General features: G+C 33.7%; 1 protein-coding gene across 50 annotated transcripts in view; it reads right to left on the bottom strand.

Annotated features, from left to right (window-relative positions):
* LOC106883022 (histone-lysine N-methyltransferase 2C) overlaps positions 1-25,443 on the bottom strand; it is a 218,650-nt gene that overhangs the window by 98,303 nt on the left and 94,904 nt on the right. For 35 of the 50 annotated variants that reach the window (XR_016241013.1, XR_016241014.1, XM_089348824.1 and 32 more), the window contains 3 exons: positions 24,392-24,713; positions 20,235-22,936; positions 2,813-2,890 (listed from right to left, as the gene is read on the bottom strand). Coding sequence is in view for 48 of the 50 variants with exons in the window: in XM_089348824.1 (XP_089204950.1) it covers positions 2,813-2,890; positions 20,235-22,936; positions 24,392-24,713 (3,102 nt within the window). In the remaining 2 variants the exon portion in view is untranslated. The remainder of the gene's footprint in view (positions 1-2,812; positions 2,891-20,234; positions 22,937-24,391; positions 24,714-25,443) is intronic. The other 15 variants (XM_089348826.1, XM_089348865.1, XM_089348836.1 and 12 more) reach the window with 1 other exon arrangement.

Genomic DNA, 25,443 nt, shown 5'->3' with positions numbered 1-25,443 from the left:
TGTGGTTTCTATTAGAATCAATCTCAGAACTACAGGAGAAACAAGTACCATGAATGAAGCAAAGAAAAAACATATGGAGGTGAATCTCACTAAAGTCAATGATAAAAGTTGCTCCTACAACATTTCAGAAAATAGAAAACAGTTAAACATTTAGGGTCAGCTATGCAACATAGATTCCAATCACCCAATAAGGGTACAACCAAACAGAAATAAAAAATATATAGGTCTGCTTGTTCAATTGTCAAACAGAAGGTCCTTGTTCCATACTATCTGAAACATTATGAATACATATTTTAATGTAGCCAAGTAGGCACTTCTATCACAGTACAACTGATTGACAATATGAATGTAACTTAATGGAGGAAACAATATATGTAATAAGTCAAGCTATATCTGAAGATGACTCCTGAAAGCAAAGTAAAAGTGCAGAGAACAGTGTTTAACTGACACTGCCCTTAAACTGATGTTACTTTGCCCATTAATGTATTTATTTGTATTTAAATAGCAACTGGAAACCTCAATAACACGAAATTTCAGCAAATAAAAATGTGAAAACATCCACTATTATTGCTGTGTTACCCCTCTGTCTCATGTGCCAGAGAAAAATGATAATAGGCTACAAAGGTTGAATATTCTCCTGCAAATATATTCTTGAGAAATGGGGGGGGGGGGGGAATGAGTGACTGTAGGAAAACTGATGGTGTAGTTAGCCATTGTTGCTGGGAATTGACATATGTTAAAAAGACAATGATGTAAAGTGTCATGGACTGGGGTATAATGCGAGACAGAATTTATCTTTTCTATGCCAAACCATATTTTTGACTCATATTTTAATTTGGTCACACTTACAGAGATTTAAAAACTGTGGTAGCATACACAATATGCCACAATGATTGCATGAAAAAAATAGCTCTGATTGGGTATTAGAAAAATCTAAGTAAAAAACAAAAAGTTATAGGGTATATAAAAACTCAAAAAGCAAAATAATTTTCTTTCTTACCAGCTCAATTCAGCTGGAATCACTTAACCATTCATTGATTTTGATTAAAACAGTTATAGAAATGATTTAGATAAATTAAACTGATAATAAGCTAATTCAGTTGTTAGACCAGGTAATAAATGGTGATGGTATTTGGTCTAATATATAGAAAATTCAGGCATGGTCAGTGTGCGTGCACTCTCTCATTCATATTATATATATATATATATATATATATATATATATATATATATACATACATACATACATACATACACCAACTCTGAAAGATGCTAACAATTTGTAAACTATACTGCCATCAAAATCTCTGAGCAGATGCTGCAACTCAATTGGGGGCAAGCTATTCCTCAAATACATTACCACTAGAAGAAAGTAAAGTTCCGTTATTATTACCCTACTAATTTGACAGAACTCCACAAGACAGAAAAGTAACTGATGGTCAAGTAACTGATGGTCACTTGAGTGTATGCCAATGTCAGAAAAAGAAAACATCCAGTGGGTTTTCTATTGAAAAACATCCCAATATGCATTTGCAAGATTGCATTACGTTGTGATTCTTTTTACAGTCCATTGAATTTATCTGTTTTGTTTAAAATTTATTTGTTGTGCTCCAAATACTAATTTATTATACAAATAAAGGAAAGTATTAGAGTTGTCATATGAAAGTTATCTAAATTCTTGTTTTTACAATTAATTGAAACTTGGGGAGAGGGTCTATTCAGGTTACAAATGGTTTAATGACATATGGATAAAGGATTAATGATATACAGAGAATATGGACCAGAAAGGTATGGAAGGAAATGCATAGAGCTAAAAAAAACTAATGAAAGAGAATGAACATTTATCCAGCATGTACTGCAAGAAACAAATGTAAAATGTAATGGTGATGGTGTATGGCTGCCAACAAAACAGGTTTATAATTATTTACATGGCAAAGATTCTAATTCTTTAATCAAATGTATAAATACAAAATAGAGTAGAGTGAAAGATATATATTAAAGCTGAAGCTGAAATTGAATGAAAGATCTGAAATATCATGAAGCCACACCAGCACTTCAGATTAAAGATCCTGATTAACTAAACTACACCCAGTCTTTTAGTGTAGAAGTAGAGAGGTATTGCACGTCTCTTTCATGATAATAAAAAGAGGATTTATAATACACCAATGTTATATAACAATAAATATATTCAAATAAATTAAATTTACATTTATTTACTAGGTATTAGATATAATCACCATTATTTACTTAGTTTTTGCACTAAACATTTAGAACAATTATTTACTAAGCCCTATTTCATTAATAAACTAATCCCTCTGTAATACAGTCTCTACATTTTTTTCCCTCCCAAGTTAAATGCACAAGCAAAAATATATCTTTGAATATCAAATTGATACATAATTACACTTAGAAGAAGTCTTTTCATTCTACTAACATCTTTAAATATTTCAATAAAATTTGTTGCTCAAACATACAAATTTGTACTTATTATGAACTGCTCCCTAGAACAAGCTAATATAAATTTTAAAAGTTCATCACTCTCACATTTTATTGAAGCAATTACCTGTTGCCAATAGTTAATGGCATTTCTTGAACTGCAATACTTTTAAGAAATGTTACTTCAAAGGTCCTGTTCTAAGATTAAAAGGTTTCAATAGAACAAAAACAACCATTTATTTATTAAGAGTGGTTAATTGAGCACACTGTTAAAAGGAAGCGGTTATAAATCATTAGCAACAATTACAATATAGCACAACAATATAAAATGAGCAAGCAAAGAAATAACAAATAACACCATAAATACAAAACTTACCCCCGAAGGAAATTTAAAGATAGGCCAGAATCCATGCTCAGGATGCCTACGTCGTCTATTAGCATACAGGTGATGTAGCTAGAGAGTAAAAACAGCAACACAACTGGAGTTGAAAGCACCAACGTGTTAGCACAATACTACAAAGCATCACTTTAGACCATTCATCAAATAGAGCTGCAAACTTCATATAAAAAGTTAGAGGATATGATTTTCATCTTTTAGAATTAAATACATTTTTTTTGGTTTAATTTATATTTTCATCAACTGACAGCAAATGACAATGCTTAATGCATTTTTCTTAACTAAGATCTTATAGCAAATAAGATAATGACAATAAAAAGTATAGCTTAATGTATGAATTCTTCAAACTCTACCTCATATAAAGTATTTATTATTATTTGCAGCTATATTTGGAGAAGAACAAGCACAAAATATTCATTGAATAAGTAAATGAATAATTAAAAATAAGCAATTAGTGTTGATCTAGCTCAACTGAATTAGTATCAATTACTTTATATTAATTTTATAAAACTGAAACAAGAAAGATTCATAAATATTGGAATGAAACTTCACTAGTCATTATTTTGAATTTCTAATTTCCCATCTTCAAATGAAAGATTATAAAAATTAAAAAAAAAGGAATGCAAAGTTCTTGAAAAGACATACAGTGGTCAATGTGTGAATATCTTGACAAGTTTTGATTGGATACAATTGAAATAGAAGCTTATTAGTTGACCATATGAATATATTTAACAAAATCAGGGATGGCATAAATATGTAAGGAATATATATATAAATTTCTGAATATAGAGAAAAAAAGTGTAACTTCAAAAAAGAAAGGGAGGGTGATAAAAGAAATTAAGAATGAATTTAGAAAATTTAGCATGTGTCAAGGAAAATAAGACAACTAAACTATGCAAGGGGAATGGAATGAAAATATAATTATAAAAGAAAACTTGTAATATAGCCAGATTTCATTCGGGTCTACTCGGGTCACATTTTAAAGATGAGGAATTTTGCCCTAGAGGCCACGCCTTTCAATTGAGCAAACTCAAAGTTGCCATGCAAACTCCCAAGCACTGTTAACATAGGTGTGCAAATTTTCGGGTCAATCCGACCACATTTACTAACACTTTTGTCTGCACAACAGATTGTGAGACAATGTCCACTCTTTTCACAAATATACAGTAGATACTTAAAATCTTCAGATTATGGAGAGAAGGCAGTGTCAAAAGATGACAACGAAAAAGTAAATTGTTTAGAGAGAAATCAAACTGTTTAAAACCATTTAGCAGACAATAATTGAATTTATCTGAAAAGCCACTACTGCAGAAAGCCTCACTGAGGTGTTAATGAACATGTCACATTATCTCAAAGTATGAGAATGGACCATGAACTATCCCAAGGTATAATCTTTAGGTTAAACCCGAGAAAAAATATCACCAGAGAATTCCTAAATTGAATTTCTCGTCTCTTTCCATCAGACAAATCATAGATATCATAAGATCTCTAGCAGAAGCTCAGTAACAATTGGTTATTGTTGCTGTAAAAAATTTTGCTAGCTGAATTAACTACTTCAATTCAAAATGGCTTCACAACTGCAACAATTGTCTTTTTTCATACCTGTAATTACATTTCTCCAAATAACTGTCTTCTCAATAGTAATTTGCCTTTCAAAAGTACTAAGTTATTCTTTAAGGTGCAGTTAAACTACAGCACAGTTTAAATTTCCAATCAGATTAACACAAGTTTGTCAAATATATTAGATTTTTGAAAGAATCTAGTCCAACTTTGCTTAAAATTTAATTAAGAATTTTAGAGCAAGATGATGTAGTATTATATACTCATGAATCCTTCAGTTCAAACTTCCATTGTAAATTCAATTTGTGAGAAGTTTAAAATTTGCATGTATTGAAAGATCTTGAGGCTTTCTAATTATTTACCCCAAACAGTGAAGGTTTCTGTGAACAATTGCATCTTTGGATGCCATCTTATGTTATCATCCTTGCTGCTTTACACTGAAGATTTTAAATATTTCATTCTCATGTCCTTGTTGTTGCATGTTATTTCTCTTGCACACATGTATTTTTCTATTCATTTCTTTTTAAAAGTTTAAAATTTTTTCCTTTCCTTTAAGCTTGATAATTTCTATTTCGTTTCTTTTACCTTTTTGCTATATTCATTTTTTACTTTTACATTCAGAAATTTACATGATTTTATATTCATGGGGTTGTTGTTTTTTTTTTTTGTTTTGACATTTTTTTGTGCATGTTTGTATTATTTTCAGTATACATATTTGCAGTTCCCTCCCCATCTCTCTATTTTCTACACAACAGTTATATGGTGAACATACTTTTAATTCAATGTTATTTGATCTAAACATGCATAGATATTCAAAATATCTCCACTGTATGTCTGTGAGATGCCTCTCTCACACTCCATTTCTCATAATCCACTGAAGATCAGAAATGCAAAACTCTGAGTAATATTCTGTAAAGTTTCAGCTTCCAATAAAATATAATGTATAACTCCTTCCAGTACTTAGTAGCTGTTTACTCCTTCTTGTTCATATATATTTATATATATATACACACATACATATATATATATATATATATATATATATATATATATATATATATATATATAATTTTTCAAACATTGTTAAAATAATTAAAAGTAGATGAAAAAATTTTTTTCTAAATTTTTTGAAATTATTAGAAATCATTTCAATGTGTATTATTATATATTGCTCCAAGCAGAATCTACAACCAACTGAACAAGCTTTAATTCATCAATTAATTTTTTAAATTTAATAAACCAGATAGCTTCATTTTGGTTACTCAACATTAGTACATATCATTTCAGCTATGAAAAAGTCTCACAAAGATTCAGCACCAGATCAGACCTTATTGTTTTATGGATATATGACCAGAGCCTGCTCAGTCATGAGTAACAAATCTGCTTCTCTCTCTCTCTGTAACTCACCAGAACACATCAAATCAATACTAGACATTCATAAGATTTATCTTATTCTTCTTATAATTTTCATTGTGTGTACTATATTTCCTCATCATACATTTTCTTCACAACATATTCCTACTTCCATGCACATCCAAAATACTAAAACACTGACCTACTAGTTTTCAGAATTCTTCCTCAATAAGACCTTCTATGTCCACAGTTCACCAAACAATCTGAGAATCTATTCAACTTCTGCCTATACAACTCTCCCCATACAATGTCAAAGTAACCTATGTAAGCACCACAACCACATGCAACATAAGTCCATCACACCATTCCTTCAAAACCCTAACGTTTGGGAAAACTATAGGCTACACACCTTTTAAAGGGCCCTTGTGCAAGAAATGGCTGTACAAAAATACACAGCTAACATACCTATAAATTATCTACTCAGTGAAACTAAAGATATAAATACAAAAATTTCACAAATATACAAGTGATATAATTACTTAATATAATAGGCTTTCAGACAAAAAAAATCAGGTATGTGTCCAACCATTTCGCATTCCTAGACTTACTGAAGTATTGGAACAAAATTACAACACCTTTCTGAAATTACTTTCTCTCCCATATAATTCCGACAAATCAAAAAGAAAAGAAAAAATCAAACTCATTTAGATATTTAAAGCTACAATGCAACACCCAAGATCAATGTGCCTACTTCTGCTGCGATCATTAAATTTTCAGATATTATAAAAGCAAACTATATTAAAAAAAACAGTTGGCACTCAAAAGATGTATAAAATAGACAGAGCAGTATGGTTGTCAAGTCTACTGAACTATGATATTTCAAATACTCTCATACATCATTGTCACCATCGTCATTATTATTACTAGTAATGCACTTTATATACTTTATGCACAATTTTATAGACTTAATACACAGCAATCATAAAATAAATATTCATTCTTATTTTTACATTTTTCCCATAAACAAAAAAACAAATATCCCATACACATGATACAACCTTTAGCTGAATTGCATATATCTGCCATGTAAATAAGCATGAATATTTCACAGAATTACACTTATGTACATGTGTTAAGTGATAGGTGATATAAAAAACTTAGTTCAATTACAAAAAACACACTTTTCAGTATCCAATCACCACCACCTCTCTCCCTTCCCTTCCCTCCCCCCCTCTCTCTCTCTCTCTCTAACCTCACCATCAGAACATCACTCTTCTGCTAAAATTATATTTTTAACTCTCCTCCTCTATATCACTACCTTCAACTAACATTTTTAATCAGGTAATAAATATTACATTCCCCCTACCTCATGTCATGGACATTTCTCTCTCCCTCTTTTTCTCTAATCATATGAAAGCATTACCAACGGGCTAAGTAACAGGATGACAAGCAGAATTATTATATGATTATTAAGGTGCCAAAGAGGCAAGCTGGCAAATCTGTCCCAAGTCCAAATTCTGCCAAGGTTGACTTTGCTTTTATCCTGTCAGGGCAATAAAAAAAGTACTAACCACATGCCGGGAAGATGATATAATCAACTTTCCCCTATCATCATCATCATCGTTTAACATTTCCCCACCTTTCAAAAACTATTATTATTATTATTATTATTATTATTAAGGCAGTGAGCTGGAAGAATTGTTAGCACACCACTACATTTGGTCTTTCATCCTTTCGGGGTCGATAAATTAAGTACCAGTTGATTACTGGGATCAATGTAATCAACTATCCCCTCCCCCAAATTTCAGGCCTTATGCCTATAGTAGAAAGGATTATTATTAAGGTAGTGAGCTGGCAGAATCGTTAGCATGCCAGGCAAAATGCTTTGCAGCATTTCATCCATCTTTACGTTCTGAATTAAAAATTTGTCATAGTTGACTTCGCCTTTCATCCTTTTGGAGTCAATAAATTAAGTACCAGTGAAACACTGGAGTTCCACTACTCTAAAAGGAAGAATAGAAGAGAGGGTGGTGACAAGTTGAACTAAGGTGAGGTTAAATAGAAGCAATGATTTAATAGGAGGAACCAAGTTATTGGCGTGAATGTATCAGAGAACAGGGATCTTTTACTGTTTGGCTGCCACTTTTCAATTTCTTCAATTTTTGTTCCAATTGATTTCATATTTAGTGTATTGGTGTAGCTTTCCATGGTAATCACTGATATGAAATTCATTTTCATCATAAGTCAATACATAAAAAGTTAACTTTTAAAGTTTGCAAATTTTGAATAATTTTAGCCAATCGAAAACCACAGACATACAGGTACCTGTTACCATAGTAACAAGCCAAGCTGTTACCAAGCTGCTTACACTCATGGTCATTTTTTTGTTTTTTAAATACTTAAAATATATTAGGTGTGAAGTGGTCACAAAATGTGTTTAAAATAATAGGTAAATAGACCTTAAATCACACACTTTTTTTTTACATAATCGTATGAATTCCCATGTGTAGAATACAAATTTGCAAAAATTTTGTGAAAATTCCCAAAAATAGAGGGTTATATGGCATGCATAAAGCAGAATTCCCCCAATATTTCATTTGTTTACAGTTGACAACATGTGCTGTCACACACAAAATGATAGCTTCCAAATCCTGTTTTCTGACTGAGTAAAAATTATCAAGCTTTAAACCTCTGTAACTTTTTTTTTTAATTTTTCTGGAAAAAGTGAATTAGCCTTCAAGATTTAGCATGGAAAATTACATCAGTACACCAAATTTTAAAATTTTCACTATTCTTTAAAATTTCCACAGATGCAGCCAAACAGAAAAGATCTGAGAACAGCATAACAAAAGAGACAGCACTGAAGAGATTAATAGAAACAATAATGGGGAAATTAATACAAGACAGTAATGGGGGGGAGGGGATCAATGGAAGATAGAGACTAATGAGAAGAAAAGGTACTGATAGCAACTACCACTTTGATGGATGGAAAGAGAGTTATTGATAAATAGCTGTAGAGATGGGCAACTGCAAAATAGGAATATCAATCATGAACATTCTGGGGGAACAAGGAGTGGTGACCAGAAGAGTAACAGTGGGAAGAAAGATCTATCATTTTACAGGTAGTGTAATGGTGGTGAGAAGCAGAGTGATAAGGATAGAGGTTCAATGCTAACCCTCTCAAGTTATATGGCTGGCACAGTATAGTAAATGTCAGAGGGTGATTGAAGAGGAGGTAAGTGACTGAGAAATGAGGTGTCAAAAAGACAGTGGGGAAGTGAGGAAAAGGAGACTGAAAGACGCACAAGGATGTCATGGAGGCAGAGAAAGCAGGTAAATAGGGTGAGAAGATCCTAGCCCCCACTGTTTACCACCCATTTTAGCATGCTTTACAATGTACTGGCAGAGGAATGTGTTCCATCAATCTTACCTAGCCTTTATTGTATCTTTCTTAAGATTCAACATCTTAAGATTAGTCTTCTTCTTGTCCCTATGACTTCATAAATGTCTGCCTGTCTGTCTTTCTCTCTCATCTACCCTTGAAGGGTTCTATTAACTTTGAGTACTCTGTATTTTTATATAGCTGTCATTTATACATATCAATGTTCAAACCAATGCAGTCAATTCTGCATTCTACACCTTGATTGCACACACAATTTTTTTTTTTTTTTTTGCTCACCTCATTGGTATTTTAGTGTTCAAACACATTCAACATTACATATTCAGTAGAACTTATTCACTTCATTTCTTTACAGATTTTGAAAATCCTCTCTACTTAAATTCCATGTTCCACAAACATGCAGTGTCACACTCTCTGATACATTTTGTTAATAAGACATCATGATAAATCACTCCATGATAGCTATGTCATGCATCAAGTAACTTCCTTTAAACTTATTTCATGTATGATCAGGAGTTCAAATCTAACTAGATTAAGCCTTTGATACCAACATAATTGAGAACACTCATGGTTCTATGATTACAAACTTTCTATTCTAAATTGACCTCAAAACCTTCCATGAAAATTTCATGTTAATTTATCTTCCAAACACCAGATTAATAATGAAACTTATTTTTTTAAATTCTTCATTATCTTCAAAATTAACTTAAACCAAGGCAGTGTATGACAATAGAAATATGTTAACAAAATTTCTCCAGTATCCAATAGGCCCAATTATTTGACACTTCAGTATTTACCTAAGTGCAGTCACTGACAGCCAACATCTCTGTCATCATTTCAGTTGTAGCCAGTGCCAAAATATTTTGTGTCTGAATTTATCTACTTATATTGTTCATCTATTAGTGAAAATGTCTTCTAATGTTAATAAATACAAATAAGAGCAACCGATTTGGAAAAGGTGTGAAAAGAAAGCATGTAACTGTTACATTGTATCCAGAAATTGAACTAACAGGGTTCGAAAAAAAGGTGAAAACCAGAACATTATTGTGCATAAATATAACACAGATTCTTCAACAATTTATAACATTAGAGAAAGTAAAAGTCAAGTTAATGATTTAGAGACAAGTTGATGTGTGGAATTATTAAAAAGACTCCCTTAGAACTAACAAGTTGAAGTGTGGAATCATTAAAAAGAATCATTCAGAGCTAGCTGCAGTGTTGTTAAAGTGGTTTAATAGAAAGCTTCTAAGAGTATGTCAATATAAGGACCTGGCAATCATTGAAAATTTCATACAATTACATGAAGATATGGATACCATGGAGACATATGTTGAGTTGTTTAGAAACTTTAAAATATGATACAACATTCATAAACTAAATTCATCCAGTGAAAAGAAGTTGGCAAATATTGATATTGCTGAAAAATACAGTTGCATATTTGATGACATGATTAAAAACTATAGTTTTGTTGCTTTAAGGCTGAGTTCTAATACACCAGTATATTTGATAATCTCGAACTACAAGAACTGGCTGAAAAGTTCATAGGCTGATTACAAAGGAGCTAAAGCTATGAGATCTTGCATGCATTAATTCAACTCTCTTTATCAATAACTGCACTGTTTCTTTCTTGCAAAACTGACATCCGACTGCTCAAAGAACTCTTCAATGGTTACTAGTAGCAACTTTTCTTGAAAATTGACAAAATTTGGTATATAGTGTTATTAAGTACCTGCAGAAAAAGGTTTAATCCCTAACAACATTCACGCTGACATGGCTGCTTCATTAGGGGTGACACTCCAGCTTTATCAACAGTGTAAAAGTGGGCAGATGAATTTAGGAGGGGAAGGGAGAGTTTTGAACTATCACCTCCAAGGAAAACACTGATCGTGTTTGCCATACTTGGCTGGGAACCAGTATCACAGTGAAGATGACATCATATCTACTGAAGATTTCTTTTGACCAACAAAATGACAGCACTGCAACACCAATGGAAGAAGTAACGTGTTGAAAAATAAATGACATTTGGTCACATTCCATGAGAATGCCTTAGCCTATGAACTTTTCCTCTAACCCTCGTAATGCTAGTCAATAGAAAAAGTGTTACAAGTGAATCTGATTTTCTTTTTATAATAGAATAATTTAGTTAATCCACTGTTTGGGTCAACTTATTTCTAGAATAATTACTAATTCCTTCACATTAATAACAAGAAATTTACTACTCCTATCAACATATCACAATATGTGCCTCATACTTTATCACCATTTAGTAAAAATTGAATACATTTTGAAAGTTTCTGCCCTTCTGCATATTCTTGGCGAAATGTCCTATTTCATCCAAACCATTGAAAAGTTAAGCATGGGGCCAGTTTTATTTGTCAGTGAAAGTAGGAAAAAGAAAATTAGGACCAGATGGAGAGAAATGAGTTTAACTCTGACAATTTCAGCAATATCTTTAAGTACAGGTTGCTAATTCTTTAAGTGAAATTCCATAATTCATAAACCTCTGAAATCCTCCAAAATCTGAAAGTTATTTTCCAAATGAGAAAGGTGTGAAAAATAGATAATTCAGTTGTTGTAATTCATGTGTCTAGTTAAGAAATTAGATTTGCAGACATAATAGGCATATTAAAAAGAATTCCTGAAGTATGAAACATTCAGTCGAATTTAGATTAATCTGCAGACTAAGTGAAAAGTTAAATGTAATTTAGATTAATCATAATTTATAGTACTTTAAAATAACAGATATTTAGCCAATATTTACTTTAAAAGAGGAAGGAGTATCATATGTATTATAACAAAGAACATTATAAAAAATAATAAAAATAGATGAACTCTAGACAGACTGTATACTTCAAGTCACCAAGCTCACCTACTACACAAAATTATACTTTATATTAATGAAATGACTGACAGCATAAACAAATAAACAATAAAATAAACTTCAGTTAAATATGCTAAATCCCTCCTTAACTTATAAGGAGATGAATCAAAATATATAAATCTATACAGTATAAAATTAAATTTAAAAAAATTATCAATCAAAAATATTTAATCACAAATTTTAAAATTATGTGTAGTGAGAGAGTGTGCATGTGCATGTATTTTGTGAAAAACATGACAATGTCTTTTCTTATCTAATCTATACTAACAGAGAACAAACATACAAGACTAAGCACCAGGGTGGATTGACAATATAATGAACTCTGAAACAACTAATTACACTAATCTATAAGCTTTTACTGCAATGACTACTCATATAATCAATCAAAAGTACAAAGCTGGACAGCAAACATTCTCACTGTTATATTATTACTTTCATAGTCAAATACTATATTACAGAATGTGCAGCATAGCACATTAGCATGGTGTTTGTGCATTGATAGTTTTGTCAGTTTCTGGCATATCAAGGTAACTCAAGTGTTTGGTATGCTTTTTTTTTTTTTTTTTTTTTGTGCGCGGGTGGCACATGAAATGCACCATTTTGAGCGTGGCCGCTGCCAGTACCACCTGACTGGCCTTCGTGCGGGTGACACGTAAAAGCACCCACTACACTCTCTGAGTGGTTGGCATTAGGAAGGGCATCCAGCTGTAGAAACTCTGCCAAATCAGATTGGAGCCTGGTGTAGCCATCTGGTTTCACCAGTCCTCAGTCAAATCGTCCAACCCATGCTAGCATGGAAAGTGGACGTTAAACGACGACGACGACGTTATACATGTGTAACAAGGTACTTAAAAAGAGTAGTGTCAGAATGGAGAGACAAACATCAAAATTATGATGACAGTAAAGATAATGAGATACATCTGAACTATATAATTATCAAATGTAATTACTTTTTGCCACTTCATGTGCATATATTTGGTTAAAAGCACAACTGAAAAGTTTAAAATTTGTCTGAAAACTCCCCATGTCCAAAAAGAGAGGTGAGGTGTTAGTTTTCCTAAACAGAGTAGTTGACAATGACCTCAGTTACACTTATAGTGTAAAACAGGGTTATTACCAGTAGACTATATAAATGGAAGAAAATGTGCAAAAACTGTTATATCCATAAATGTAAAGATAACCAGACTATTAAATCCACAGTTGATTTTATTTTCTACAATTAACTACTTCATACCCTGTATATGCTTGAAACAAACAGCACAATGGTGTAGATATAAATACCTCAAGAACACATGCATGCATACACACACACATACATACCAACATCATGACCATGTTTAATGTTGGCATTAGTCTCGGTCTCTCATTTGGATAATGAGTGATCTCTGTGAAGTTCAGCATTTAAGATCAAGGTTTATTATTTTTTCCTACTTTTACTGACAGATTACATTTTTGAAACTTTTACACAAAGCAGTACTGTTTATTGACAGTATATTAATATGCTGTCTTTTCTGTGCAGTTTTGTAACTGTCAAATCAGAACCCAGTTTTCCATGCAAGTTCAGTTTTATACATCCAATAGGCCACACTCATATATTTTCTCTTCAGTGTATGCAGATACCACATATCTACATACATAATTGTTTACATATACATATCTGTTAGGTATAAAATCCAAAAGAACAAAGCGACACTTACTATGAAAAGGGAGGAGAGTAGATAATTATAACTCAAATAACAATTTGGCATTCCTGAGTGGTCACCTACAAAAGCAACTGACCAACTCTGAAGATGAAGTAGGATCCATGCTGATAGTGCAATAGGACTATAAGAACCAAGAGGCAGGTAAGGGAAAAGTGAAAGAAAGGTGAAGCAAGAAACACTATAATTAATAAGTTTGTCAGAAAGTTTGATGCCAGGAATATATAGCCAGGAGGCAATCTGCTTGCCTTGTGAAAATATCAAGATTTTTGAATTGTGACCACATACCACTGAGAAGAAGTATATCCAAAACACTGTGACATTTATTCTCAGTGACATTAGGTGGGGAATGCATAGACTGTCTTCTGTAAGAAGTTAAGCAGAATAGTAAGGAACTACACCAAGTGAAATAGTAGATAAACCAGCTAACAATATTAGCTTCAGTAGAAATAGAAAAGCTGTGAAAAAAATGAACACAGCAAACCATCAAAGATAGTTGAAAGTACTTTTATCAGGTAGTACACTGAAACATCATCTCTATTGACTGGCATAACAATATCATCAACTGTTATAGGGAAATAGAGATTCATTATAAAGGGAAAGTTTAAAGATCTAAAATTCTTTGGGTAAATCTCAAAGGTAGCCAAGGTGAAATTTGATTATCAGACATAAACTACTGACTATAATTATTGAGACTATAAAAATAGTTCCAAACTCCTTGAATATATTTATATGCTGATGGGCTAGTTTTCACAGCAAAATCTGTTAAGGACTCGAAGAAAATGCTCTAAATCTAAAGACCTGATTGAGTCCAATGACTTATGTTAAGATAATAAATAGTAAAGTTCTAGTAAAAGAAAGCATGAATCTGAGCTTTGCTGAATATGTAGGAAGGTAGTAGGTAGAAACTTGATATTATATACTCAATGCAAATAAATGAGTACATAAAAATTTCTGTACAATCCCTGATAGGAGTGACAGAACTCATGAAATAGTTGCATGGGATTAATTAAATAAGTTTCAATGAAATGTCTATGTACAACTCACAAGGCAGTTGATAGTTTTTGTTTCCTTAATAGTGCTGAAGTTGGCTGAAGCAAAGTCTAGCAGCCAAGGTTAGAAAAGAAAGAGAAAAAAACAGTTCAAGGAATAATTGCATCTGATGACAACGTAGCTTTCTATCTTCATGCGAAAAGCTGATACTAGGAAGCATGAGTAAGTTGTGTAGATCTGAAAAATTTAGTGTAAATTAAGTCAAGCACAATTCAATGGATGTGTAATGATAACATGCATTAGAAAGAAAAGAAAAGAGAGCCTTAAGAGACACTGGAGAAAAATGATGTCAAATTCGACATGAGACAACATGTTGGTAAGAATACAAGAACAGCTGAGTGAAAGTGTGCTGTTAACAGAGGAAACAAAATAGAGAAAAATGTAATGAGTGTAAAAGGTGAGAAATCAACAAACTTCCTAAAAGACAGACAAGAGGCAGTTAATTATGGATAGACTGTACAGCAGATTTATCCAGCCCATGCAAAAATACAATGGCTGTTTATTAAGTTGAAAATAGTTGGGAATATATAAAATAAATGTATATAGACACACATTTATCAATACTTACATATATAAAAAATATCTAAGCATACACACGTACACATAATCATCATCCCACATGTACAAATACACACATACACACATGTTCAGAGTGTGTTTATCATTATCATCTTTATACATGTGCATAAGTGTGAATATATATGTACACACACATACACATATATAAATGTGCATATGTGTGTACAGCCACATGCATGGCTGAGTAGTTAAGAAGTCACTTTGCAACCATGTGATATTGGGCTCAGTCCCAATGCCTGATACCTTAGCAAGTGTCTCCTACTATAGTTTCAATCCAACCAAAACCTTGTGAATAGATCTGGTAGACAGAAACTATATATACATCATATATGTATCATTCCTTCATTTGTTCATTTAATGTTCATTTTTCAATGCTGGTATGACTGAGACAGATAACAGTTTCAAGCAGGATTTTACGGCAAGAAGCTCTTCACACCATCAGCTCTCACCTGGTTTTGCACGTAAGAAATTTGTATATTCTACAAGTCTTTGAAACCATAGAGCAACTAGTTGTAATGTCAACAAGGAATGTTGACATTATGACTAGTAGCACAGCTACACTTGCATTGTAGCAAGTGAAATATCAAAAGTCATGTACATTTGCATATACACATACATACACACAAAATAAGCTTAGTACAGTTCCTATCAAATGAATTCACTCACAGTAACCATTGGTCCAAGCCATTAGAAGACACTACCCAAGGTGCAGGGTAGTGAGACTGAACCTAAAGCATGTGGTAAAAGAGCCAACTTTTTAATCACACAGATGCGCTGGAGTGTATATGTGTTCTTGTCATGAAATCGCATGCTGATTGTAGACAAATGTCACCATCATATAAGCAATGATGTCCATTTGCAATCTCCTGTGGAAACATGTCTTACTGTCCTGCTGTGCATTCCTGAAGGACTAGGGAAAATATTACCTTACTTGGAAACAAGTGAGGGGTAGTGACAGGATGAGCATTTGGCCATCAAAAATCTGCTTCTACAAATTTTTTGTCTGGTTCAGTGAACCTTAATGACATGGAAAAGCGGACCTCAATATGACGGCAATTTTTGTATATAGATGCAATTATGCATAATTTGCATGTATGTGCACCAAGTGCATGCACACACATATATAATAAAATAAACCAGACGACTGTTTTCTAAAATGCAACATTTTCAGAGGTAAGTGACAACCATGAACTAAATATCTACAAAGTATGAAGATATCAACTGAAGAGGATGACATGGTAATAGAATAGTATAATAGACAGAACCATAAAACCCGAGATTCAATGCTGAAATCATGGGGAAAAGGGTAGCAAAAAATATCAGGTTACTAAAAGAGAAGCTAGATGTCAGATATATCAGGTTAGATGTCAAAAGATGCAAGAGAGAAAGAGAGGGACAGTAAATAGATCTATAAAAGCAGTTGCCTATATAGTTGTGAAAACCATAGAGGATATGAAGGCAGGGAAAGAAACACCATCAACAAATAACAGCCAAAATACTGAAAATAATCTTTAAGAGTACAACATGTGTTAAGAGACTTATTCAATCAGGTACAACAGAAAGGTGCTATACGCAATGACTAGCATAGCAGCTTTAAGTACTGCAGTACTGTATAATCCAGAGAAATACTAGAGGCATTAAATTAACAAACCAAGTTATGGAAATGACAGCAAGTGACACTGGCACAAGTGTATTTTGCATGGAACCAGCAGAAATGCATTTTATGTGGCATTGGCACCTGCATAACAAAGACCTCTCAGTTGGAAGAAGTAGTGAGGGCATGTATTTTTCTCATAGCAGCTGAGGATAACTGCAACAATAGTCATTGGGTATGGCATCACACAATTATCAAATTCAAGGATCAGTCCCTCTTTTCGGTCTACTTGCAGTAGGCTCTCTTTCTTTCTCATGCATTCTCCATATTCAGCAACTTTTCATAGTAGTATTTGCATATTGCTTTCTTTTCAGTACTAGTGAAGACAAGTGTGCTATCAGTTGATACATAGTTTTCCCCAGTAATTTCTTGATTCTCTCTAATACATTACTTTGCAATCTGGAGCACAATACTCTGGTGCTGAACATATGCAAACCTCTTATTCTTGGTTTCTTTTCTGGCTAAGTACACCTACGAAGTTCCATCTACAAGAAAGGAAGCCCAAAGAAGACAATGGAACAAGCAGTGCATTCTGCTCTCAAGCTGTTCGATCTTGTGGAAGAAATTTTCAAGGACTATAAATAAGTGACAGGCCACTACACTAGAATGAAACCATAAAACAGATGGTGGCATGGAAAAATGAACAGATGATGATAGTGATGTGTGCATGCATATATATGTGCCTATATATGTAAATGCGTGTGTATAAATTTCTATTTTCTCAGTATGAAATTTTGTGTTTTGTAAATGTTCAAGTGATACCTATGTATAGATATGCATTTGTGAGCAAAACAGATGTATGTGTCTTTATACACAGACATGTCTGTTATATACATCTATGCACGCATATACATGCTTATCTGTACACTCAGAACCATGTGCTATGCCTCAATTTTCTAAACCCTTTGACAGTGAAATTTCCATTGATAAATTGTTGGTTGGAATCAGGTTCATTGAAAACGTAAATGAAACCAAAAGCACAACAATCAAAATGCATAGTTTCTTATTTCATAATTCCAGTTAACAATAAAGTCACTAAAGAATAAAGATTTTGATAACAAAAATAAATAATAATAGATATAAAACTATACATATGAAAATCAAATACCTATGGTAAATAAAACTGTATTATACTTCAGATTATCATCTCTATATAGCCAACAAAAAGAAATGAAACAAAAACAAACCATAACTTTGATGTATGCCTATTAACACACACACACACACTCACACACAGCCACCAGGCATCCTAAAATGATAACATTCGTAACATATTGTATATAATTATAGCCAACAGCCAATGGTATGATGTCCTCCACATTATTTTTGTGGTTCAACATGTAACCTCTGAAACAAGTTTATATTCAAGATAAAGAGTATAAGTACAATGCTATTGATAAAACTACAGTGTAACTAAATATAAAGAGAAAATTTCATTGATAAAATATAATAAAGGAGATTTTCAGCACAACTAAAAAGTATAAGTAAACCACATATTGACCTCCTGTATACATTAGAAAAACTGTGAAGAACTTTAACATTAATCATTTCAACACTTATAGATTACCACAAATAGCAAAAAAAGCATTAATCACCAAAATAAAAGATACAAGAGTGGAGAGATGCCATAAGACTTATCTAAAATAAATGCTGTTTCACATTATCAAAACAAAAAGATTCTTACCACAACATAATTGGATTCTCCCACATTGAAAACTAGATTACTTACACACTGAAATTGAGATGCTCCAAAATAATTATTTACACACACACACACACACAGAGTAAGTTGACAAACAACAGAAAATAGCACTCAACACATTTGGTAGGAGTGAGATATATTTTTTAATAATAGTTTCTCTCAGCTCCATGTGACCATATAGGACAAACTCTTATCATCAGATAACAGAAGATAAACTCTTCTCCCAATTTCACGTGTATGTGTGTGTTCACAAATTTATATTACTTTTCACTATTTTCATCCATATTGCATATATCACTAGCAATGTTAAGTAAAAGATCATTCTCAAGAAATTACATACATCATGTACAAATGCCCACATAGCTGCCACACCTTGCACACAACAGTCATTAAGATTTAATACAAGCCCTTCTGAAGTTGCAGTACACTAACTAAAATATGACAGTCAAAATTATTCTAAACTAAAACTCTTCCTAAATAATATGCAATATTTAGCCTGTTTTCCTTTTGTTAATTAAAACCTTATAAACATATTTTAACAAAGAAATAATAGTTATGTAAAAACAGGAATAATTTGAAAAAATATTTAAAATCTACTGATATCAATTATTTAAAACAATCCTTATAAAAATTTCTTAACATGACCCATATGGTCATGGTTTCAAATCTTACAATAATCATTAAACTGTATCATGAAGTAACTCTATCACGAAGTAAACTGTATCACGAAGTAACTTCATTTAAAATTTGTAGCTAACATGATAGTAATACTTGTCTGAAATATGGAAAGCTTTAATCTAAGTTGGAAAATTAGATGTGAAAGAGTGGGCTTCTACAGTTGCTCAGACAATTAAATACATCAGTTAAATTTTCATCAGCAAATTCAAGTCTTTGCATATTTAGCATACGATAGCTCTTGGTGATTCATAAAGATTTGATTGGCTGCTCAATGCCACAGAGTTAATAGATTAAGTAAGTTCATAGGGCCTACTCAACATAATAACTAGATTTTAAAAAAGAAATTTGAACTTAAATCTGTCGACCTTATTTTTCTTTCCAAAGATTAATTCATTTTTTAACAGGCTGTAACTGTAATATATTACTTTTCTCTCAAATTGTTTAACATACAAGCACTACACTAAATGCTGTCTAATTCCCAAATGTCCCAGAGAAAAGATCTGCTTTGTAAGAATAAAGAGTTACATGAGATAACAAAAGCATCCACATAATCCACAACAATAAAAACATCTATGTACATACATAACTAAAGCAGTGATTGGCAGATAAGATTTACAAAAAGCACAACTATGTTTGATATAAAAGTTAGTGTTAAGACACACACACACACATACAACAAAAAGCAATACACAACATTTAATCAATGTTAAATCCAAGCATGCTTCTTCAAGTATTTAGCAAACTTAACACAGCTTACAAGCATACTGTGCTATGATACAACACATCTAAAGTTTTAGAGTACAATTTTTAATGATGAAATTTGATTATAAAACTTTCCTACCTGCATGCTCTCAGGATCCACCGACTGAGATCTTGGGGAGAGGAGATCACCTTGATTTGATCTAGGAGACATTCCTGGATGAACAGGATGCCTTAAAACTGATGCTGAAAATCTCATTTGCTCTGCTGCATTGGCAAAATTTCCTTTTTGTGATGACTGTGGTATCGGACCAGGTGATAGCAATGGCTTTTGTCCATAAGGGCTGTCTGGACCTGAAATTCCAGCTAAAGGACTATGAGCTGTTTTGAGAGCAGGTGTTATTGGTCTTGAGCCTGTTCCAGGAACAGAGAATGGATCTTGACTCGATTGGCTATTAGCATCAGAAGAAAAAGAATCCATTGAATGATTTGGTGACGGATGAGATGATGTTGGTAAATTCTGCCAACTGCTGTAATGAGGGTGTTGGAGTTCATGAGGTGAATGTTGCTTAGATAACTGAGATTGCTGCTGAACTAATGCCTGTTGTGCTATGACTTGCTGGGCCATAGCTTGCTTCTGGGCTTGGAGTTGCTGCTGCACAAGTACTTGTTGGTGGTGCTGAGGAGACATTCCAGAATGCTGCTGCTGCTGCTGCTGCTGCTGCTGTGCCAAAACTTGCTGAGCAGCTAGTACCTGCTGCTGCTTTTGGTGTTGTACCAAAACTTGTTGTTGTAACAAACTTTGATGCTGCTGAGGAGTTAGCGGATGACCTTGTTGTTGTACAATTACCTGTTGCTGTTGCACTAAAGCTTGTTGTTGAGGACTCAGAGAAATTTGTTGAGTTAAAGCTTGTTGTTGGGCCATTGCTTTTTGCTGTTGAGCCATAGCTTGTTGTGCTAATGCAGCCTGTTGAGATATAACTTGATGTTGGTTTAGAGGTGACAACTGTTGTTGCTGCTGCTGCTGTTGCTGTTGTTGTTGTTGAACCAAAGCTTGCTGTTGTGCAATGGCTTGTCTTTGCTGAGCAATTTTGGCAAATTCTTGTTGCTTTTGCAACAAAACTTGTTGTTGAGTAAGATTTTGCTGCTGAGTTAAAACCTGGTGTGTTGCCAATGACTGTTGTTGTGAGAGAGACTGTTGTTGAGTAAGTAATTGCTGATGAGCTAAGACTTGTTGAGGGTTGCTCAAAGCTTGCTTTTGCTGATGGACAATAGCCTGCTGTTGTTGTGCTAAAGCATGCTGTTGAGCTAGAACCTGCTGTTTTTGTTGTTGTTGAACTAAAGCTTGTTTCTGCAATTGTTGTTGGGCTATTGACTGTGACTGTTGCTGTTGAACTAAAGCTTGCTGATGGGATGCAGCTTGAGCTAGTGCTTGTTGGTGTTGTTCTAATGCTTGCTGTTGTTGCTTTTGTGCCATTGTTTGCTCCTGTTGTTGCTGCTGTGACAAGCTTTGCTGATGAGCCAAACTTTGTTGTTGTTCTAAGCTTTGATGTTGATGCTGCTGTGACAGGGGTTGCTGTTGTTGTTGTGCCAAATTTTGTTGCTGTTGTTGTTGTGCCAAATTTTGTTGCTGCTGTTGATGCTGTTGTGCCAAACTTTGCTGCTGCTGTTGTTGGGCTAAATTTTGCTGCTGTTGAGCTAAACTTTGCTGCTGCAACAAAGCCTGCTGCTGTTGCACAAGAGCTTGCTGCTGCTGCTGTTGTGTTAAACTTTGATGTTGCTGAGCTAAAGCTTGCTGTTGCTTTTGTTGGTGTTGAGCAATAGCTTGTTGTTGGGATAAAGCCTGCTGCTGAGCAAATGCTTGTTGCTGTTGTTTTGTCAAAGATTGTTGCCGTTGCTGAGCCAATGCTTGTTGATGATCTTCTTCTAATACTTGTTTATCTTTTGCTAATTGCTTATCTAACAATTGCATTTGATCTTGTGACTGCTGTACTGACAACTGCTGCTGCAAATTCTGTGTCTGTTGTGGTTGTTCATCTTTAATTAATTTTTGTTGTTGATCTTGTGAATGTACATTAGATTCTTGGTTTGCTTGTTGTTCTTGGATTGATTGCTGATTTTGTACCGGATTTATTGCTTGTTGTTGTAAAATTGCTTGCTGTTGTGATAAAGCTTGCTGTTGTTGAAGAAGGGCTAATTGCTGTTGAGGATTTCCAGATTGTTGTATTTGTTTCAACTGAGCTAAAATTTGCTTCTGTTGTTTCAGTAACTGCTGCTGTTGTAATTGAGCGTTTATAGGTAAGGAATGTTGTTGTTGTTGTTGCTGTTGCTGCTGCTGCTGTTGTTGTTGTTGTTGTTGTTGTTGAGAAAGTGCTTGAGTCAAGGCTGAATTTTGAGAGGATTTTAGTTGCTGTTGAATTAACCCTTGCTGTTGCGGTAATAAACCTTGTTGCTTTAGTTGTAAAAGAGCTTGGTGACTTAATTGATGAGAAATGGTTTGTTGTTGGCGCTGAGGGAAGTCTTGATGAGCTAATGGCTGCTGTGTAGCAAATCCTTCTGATGTTTTTTGTGCAGCAGACAAATAACTGGTTTGCTCTTTGTCATTAAATTGACTACTAGCATCATTTTGAGGACTTACCAATTCAGTGGATTGATTTGCTTTTATTGTATTCAAAAGTTGATTATCTGATGAAGTGAGATTTAACTTATTCTGGTTACTAAGAGGAGTAGAACTGATCACAGTTCCTTGATCACTTGAAATGCCATGTGTAGAGTGCTGTGTTTGGGCTGAGCCACTGAATGAAGGAATTTGATTTTCCCCAAGTGGAGATGTATTTTTCGGACCTAGAAGATGAAAAATTACTTAGGTTACTTTGAGGCAAAGCATTTAAAAACTTAATTTTTTAAATTTCCAATGAATCTTCTTCAACTGTGAAGTTTAATTCTATAATAATAAATAAAATGACATGTATCAAATGCATGAAAATACATTTTTGCTAGTACATACAAACTTGTATGTATGTGCCTGTGTGTATACACACACACACACACACTACATAAAACTATTTTCTCGTTGCTGTTTAACCACCAAATCAGCTGTAATCAAACTTGAGGTCATAGTTGCTCCAACCATGACACAGTCAGTTTTTGCAGTTGTAGCTTCTCTTGAACAATGTACCTAGGTGTGGTTGATATTTCTAAAAGGTTGAGTAATCAGATAGAAGCTCCTTTGTTGGCTTGGCTGTCCCCTTATTTTTATACAAACACATGTGTGTGTTTATATATATACACACACACACACACACACACACACACACACACACACACACACACACACACACACACAAGCAAGGCTGTGCATTTGAGAAACTTGTTTTGCTACTATTTGGTCTCGGATTCAATCCCATTGTGTGACAACATAGACAAGTGTATACTCTAGTCCCCAGCCAACCAAAGCTCAGTGAGTGAATTTGGTAGACAGAAACTGGAAGAAGCCTTCGCGTGTGCGTGTGCGTGTGCGTTCGCACGTGCATGTGCATGATAGTGTAAGGCAGAGTATCAGTGAAAATCAAGATGTTGCGAGAGAGAAATGCAAGCAGAAAGATAATGGTGCACTTGCACTTAGTGCTTATATAAAGAAAACAGTATGAAAGTGCTATTATTAAAGGCTACTAAATGTGAAAAAAAGAGGGGAGGGGGGGGGCGAATAAATCTTCCTATTGTGGACTTGACAGAGTGGCTAACCATTACAATTGACAGCAACATGATAGACAAACCAATTAAAGATGTGAAGACAAAGAAAGCTTCTGATCCCTCAGGAATTACTACTGAAATGTTTAAAGTAGGATGCAGCATACCTGACAACATTGGGAAGACTTCATATTCTGAAAAAACTATTTAACTATACATTCATTTATTCTTTTACTGGATTCAGTCATTGGGCTGTGCCAATGCCATCAAGTTGTTTTGCTCATTTATAATGATCTCAGTATTTATTGGGTAGTCATCTATCTGGTAAAAACTCAAGTTACCCCCCCACCCCACCCTTTAGTGACATCAAGGGAGGTGTATATGTGTGCAGGTGCATGAACATGTGCAAGTGATTTCAGCATGGATTCCACCTACCAAATGCCACCCACGAGACATTAGCCAATCTAAGGCTTTGGTGAAAGACAATTACCAAGGTGCTGCACAGTGGAACTGAACCAAAAACCATATGGCTTTATAGTAAACTTCTTATATCTATAGTGATGCTTGAGTGAGGGTAGAGAGATAGGCTAAAAAAAATTGTTAACTTACTATTTTGATGTTGAAATGACTGCTGTAAATGTTCCAGGCGGTTCACTGGAGTCTGAGGTGATGGACTTTGTTGTGGTGAGACTGGTTGTGGAGACGGAAGAGTAGAAGATGGTGATGGAATTGAGGCATAATGTGTTAATGGTTGATTTCCTATTTCATGTTCAGCTGTTGCTGTTCCTGGATGATTAGGTGATGACAGGCCTGTCAAACAACCTGGATGTGTTGGAGGTGGTGGTGGAGGAGGTGGTGGCATCATAGCTGCTGCAGCTGCAGCCTGTTGAGCAGCCACCTGACGGGCTTCCATCTGTTTTCGTTTTATTTCCTGGTAATAATGAAATGAACATTATATCACTAATTAGTAATTAGAGGAGAATATTGTAATAAATTTCCACAAAGCATCAAAAAATAGCCATTCTTGATTTAGGTCTTAATGATGTGATTTTAGCAATTCATCAGGAGAAAAATATCGCTTCAAAAGTTATACAATCAGGAAAATAAGAAAATCAAATTACCTATTTCAAAAAAAAAAAAAAAAAAAAAAAAAGCAATTTTATCCAAAATTATAGTTCAAGTCACCTTTATCATCACTAGTCAATGGATAACACATTCATATTTTACCATTCTTCAAAAACAACTTAATATTATGAGAAGCTAATGTAAAAATCAAAATAACACTCACTCCCAACCAACACAGACATTTGGTCAACATGAAAGCTATTCAGAAATTGTGATGTTTAGCATTTGTATCATGTTTCAAAGATTCAGCTATGTTTGAATATGTAGTGGTCTATTGTTACATCCACATAAGATGATGTTCTTGAAGACTTTTATAGAACATTATTCTTTTTTGTAAATCTGATTATGTAATTCTGAGGATATTACTTTAGATCAGTTACATCTGAGAACTGTTTCCAAACCCTTTCTTTGTTCCTTACCAGAAGAGATCATGTGACAAATAAAATGGCAATATTCTCTGATAATGAATTATTGCATGCATTAGTAAAATGGAGACATTTCCAACATTTGGTGGGTGGGTGGGGGATTTGTGATTG

Source organism: Octopus bimaculoides, chromosome 3 (assembly GCF_046866305.1).
Source record: "Octopus bimaculoides isolate indiv1 chromosome 3, ASM4686630v1, whole genome shotgun sequence".
In the NCBI taxonomy this organism is placed as follows: domain Eukaryota; kingdom Metazoa; phylum Mollusca; class Cephalopoda; order Octopoda; family Octopodidae; genus Octopus; species Octopus bimaculoides.
Note: the sequence above shows the minus strand (reverse complement) of the source record. Positions and strands in the feature narration are given on the sequence as shown.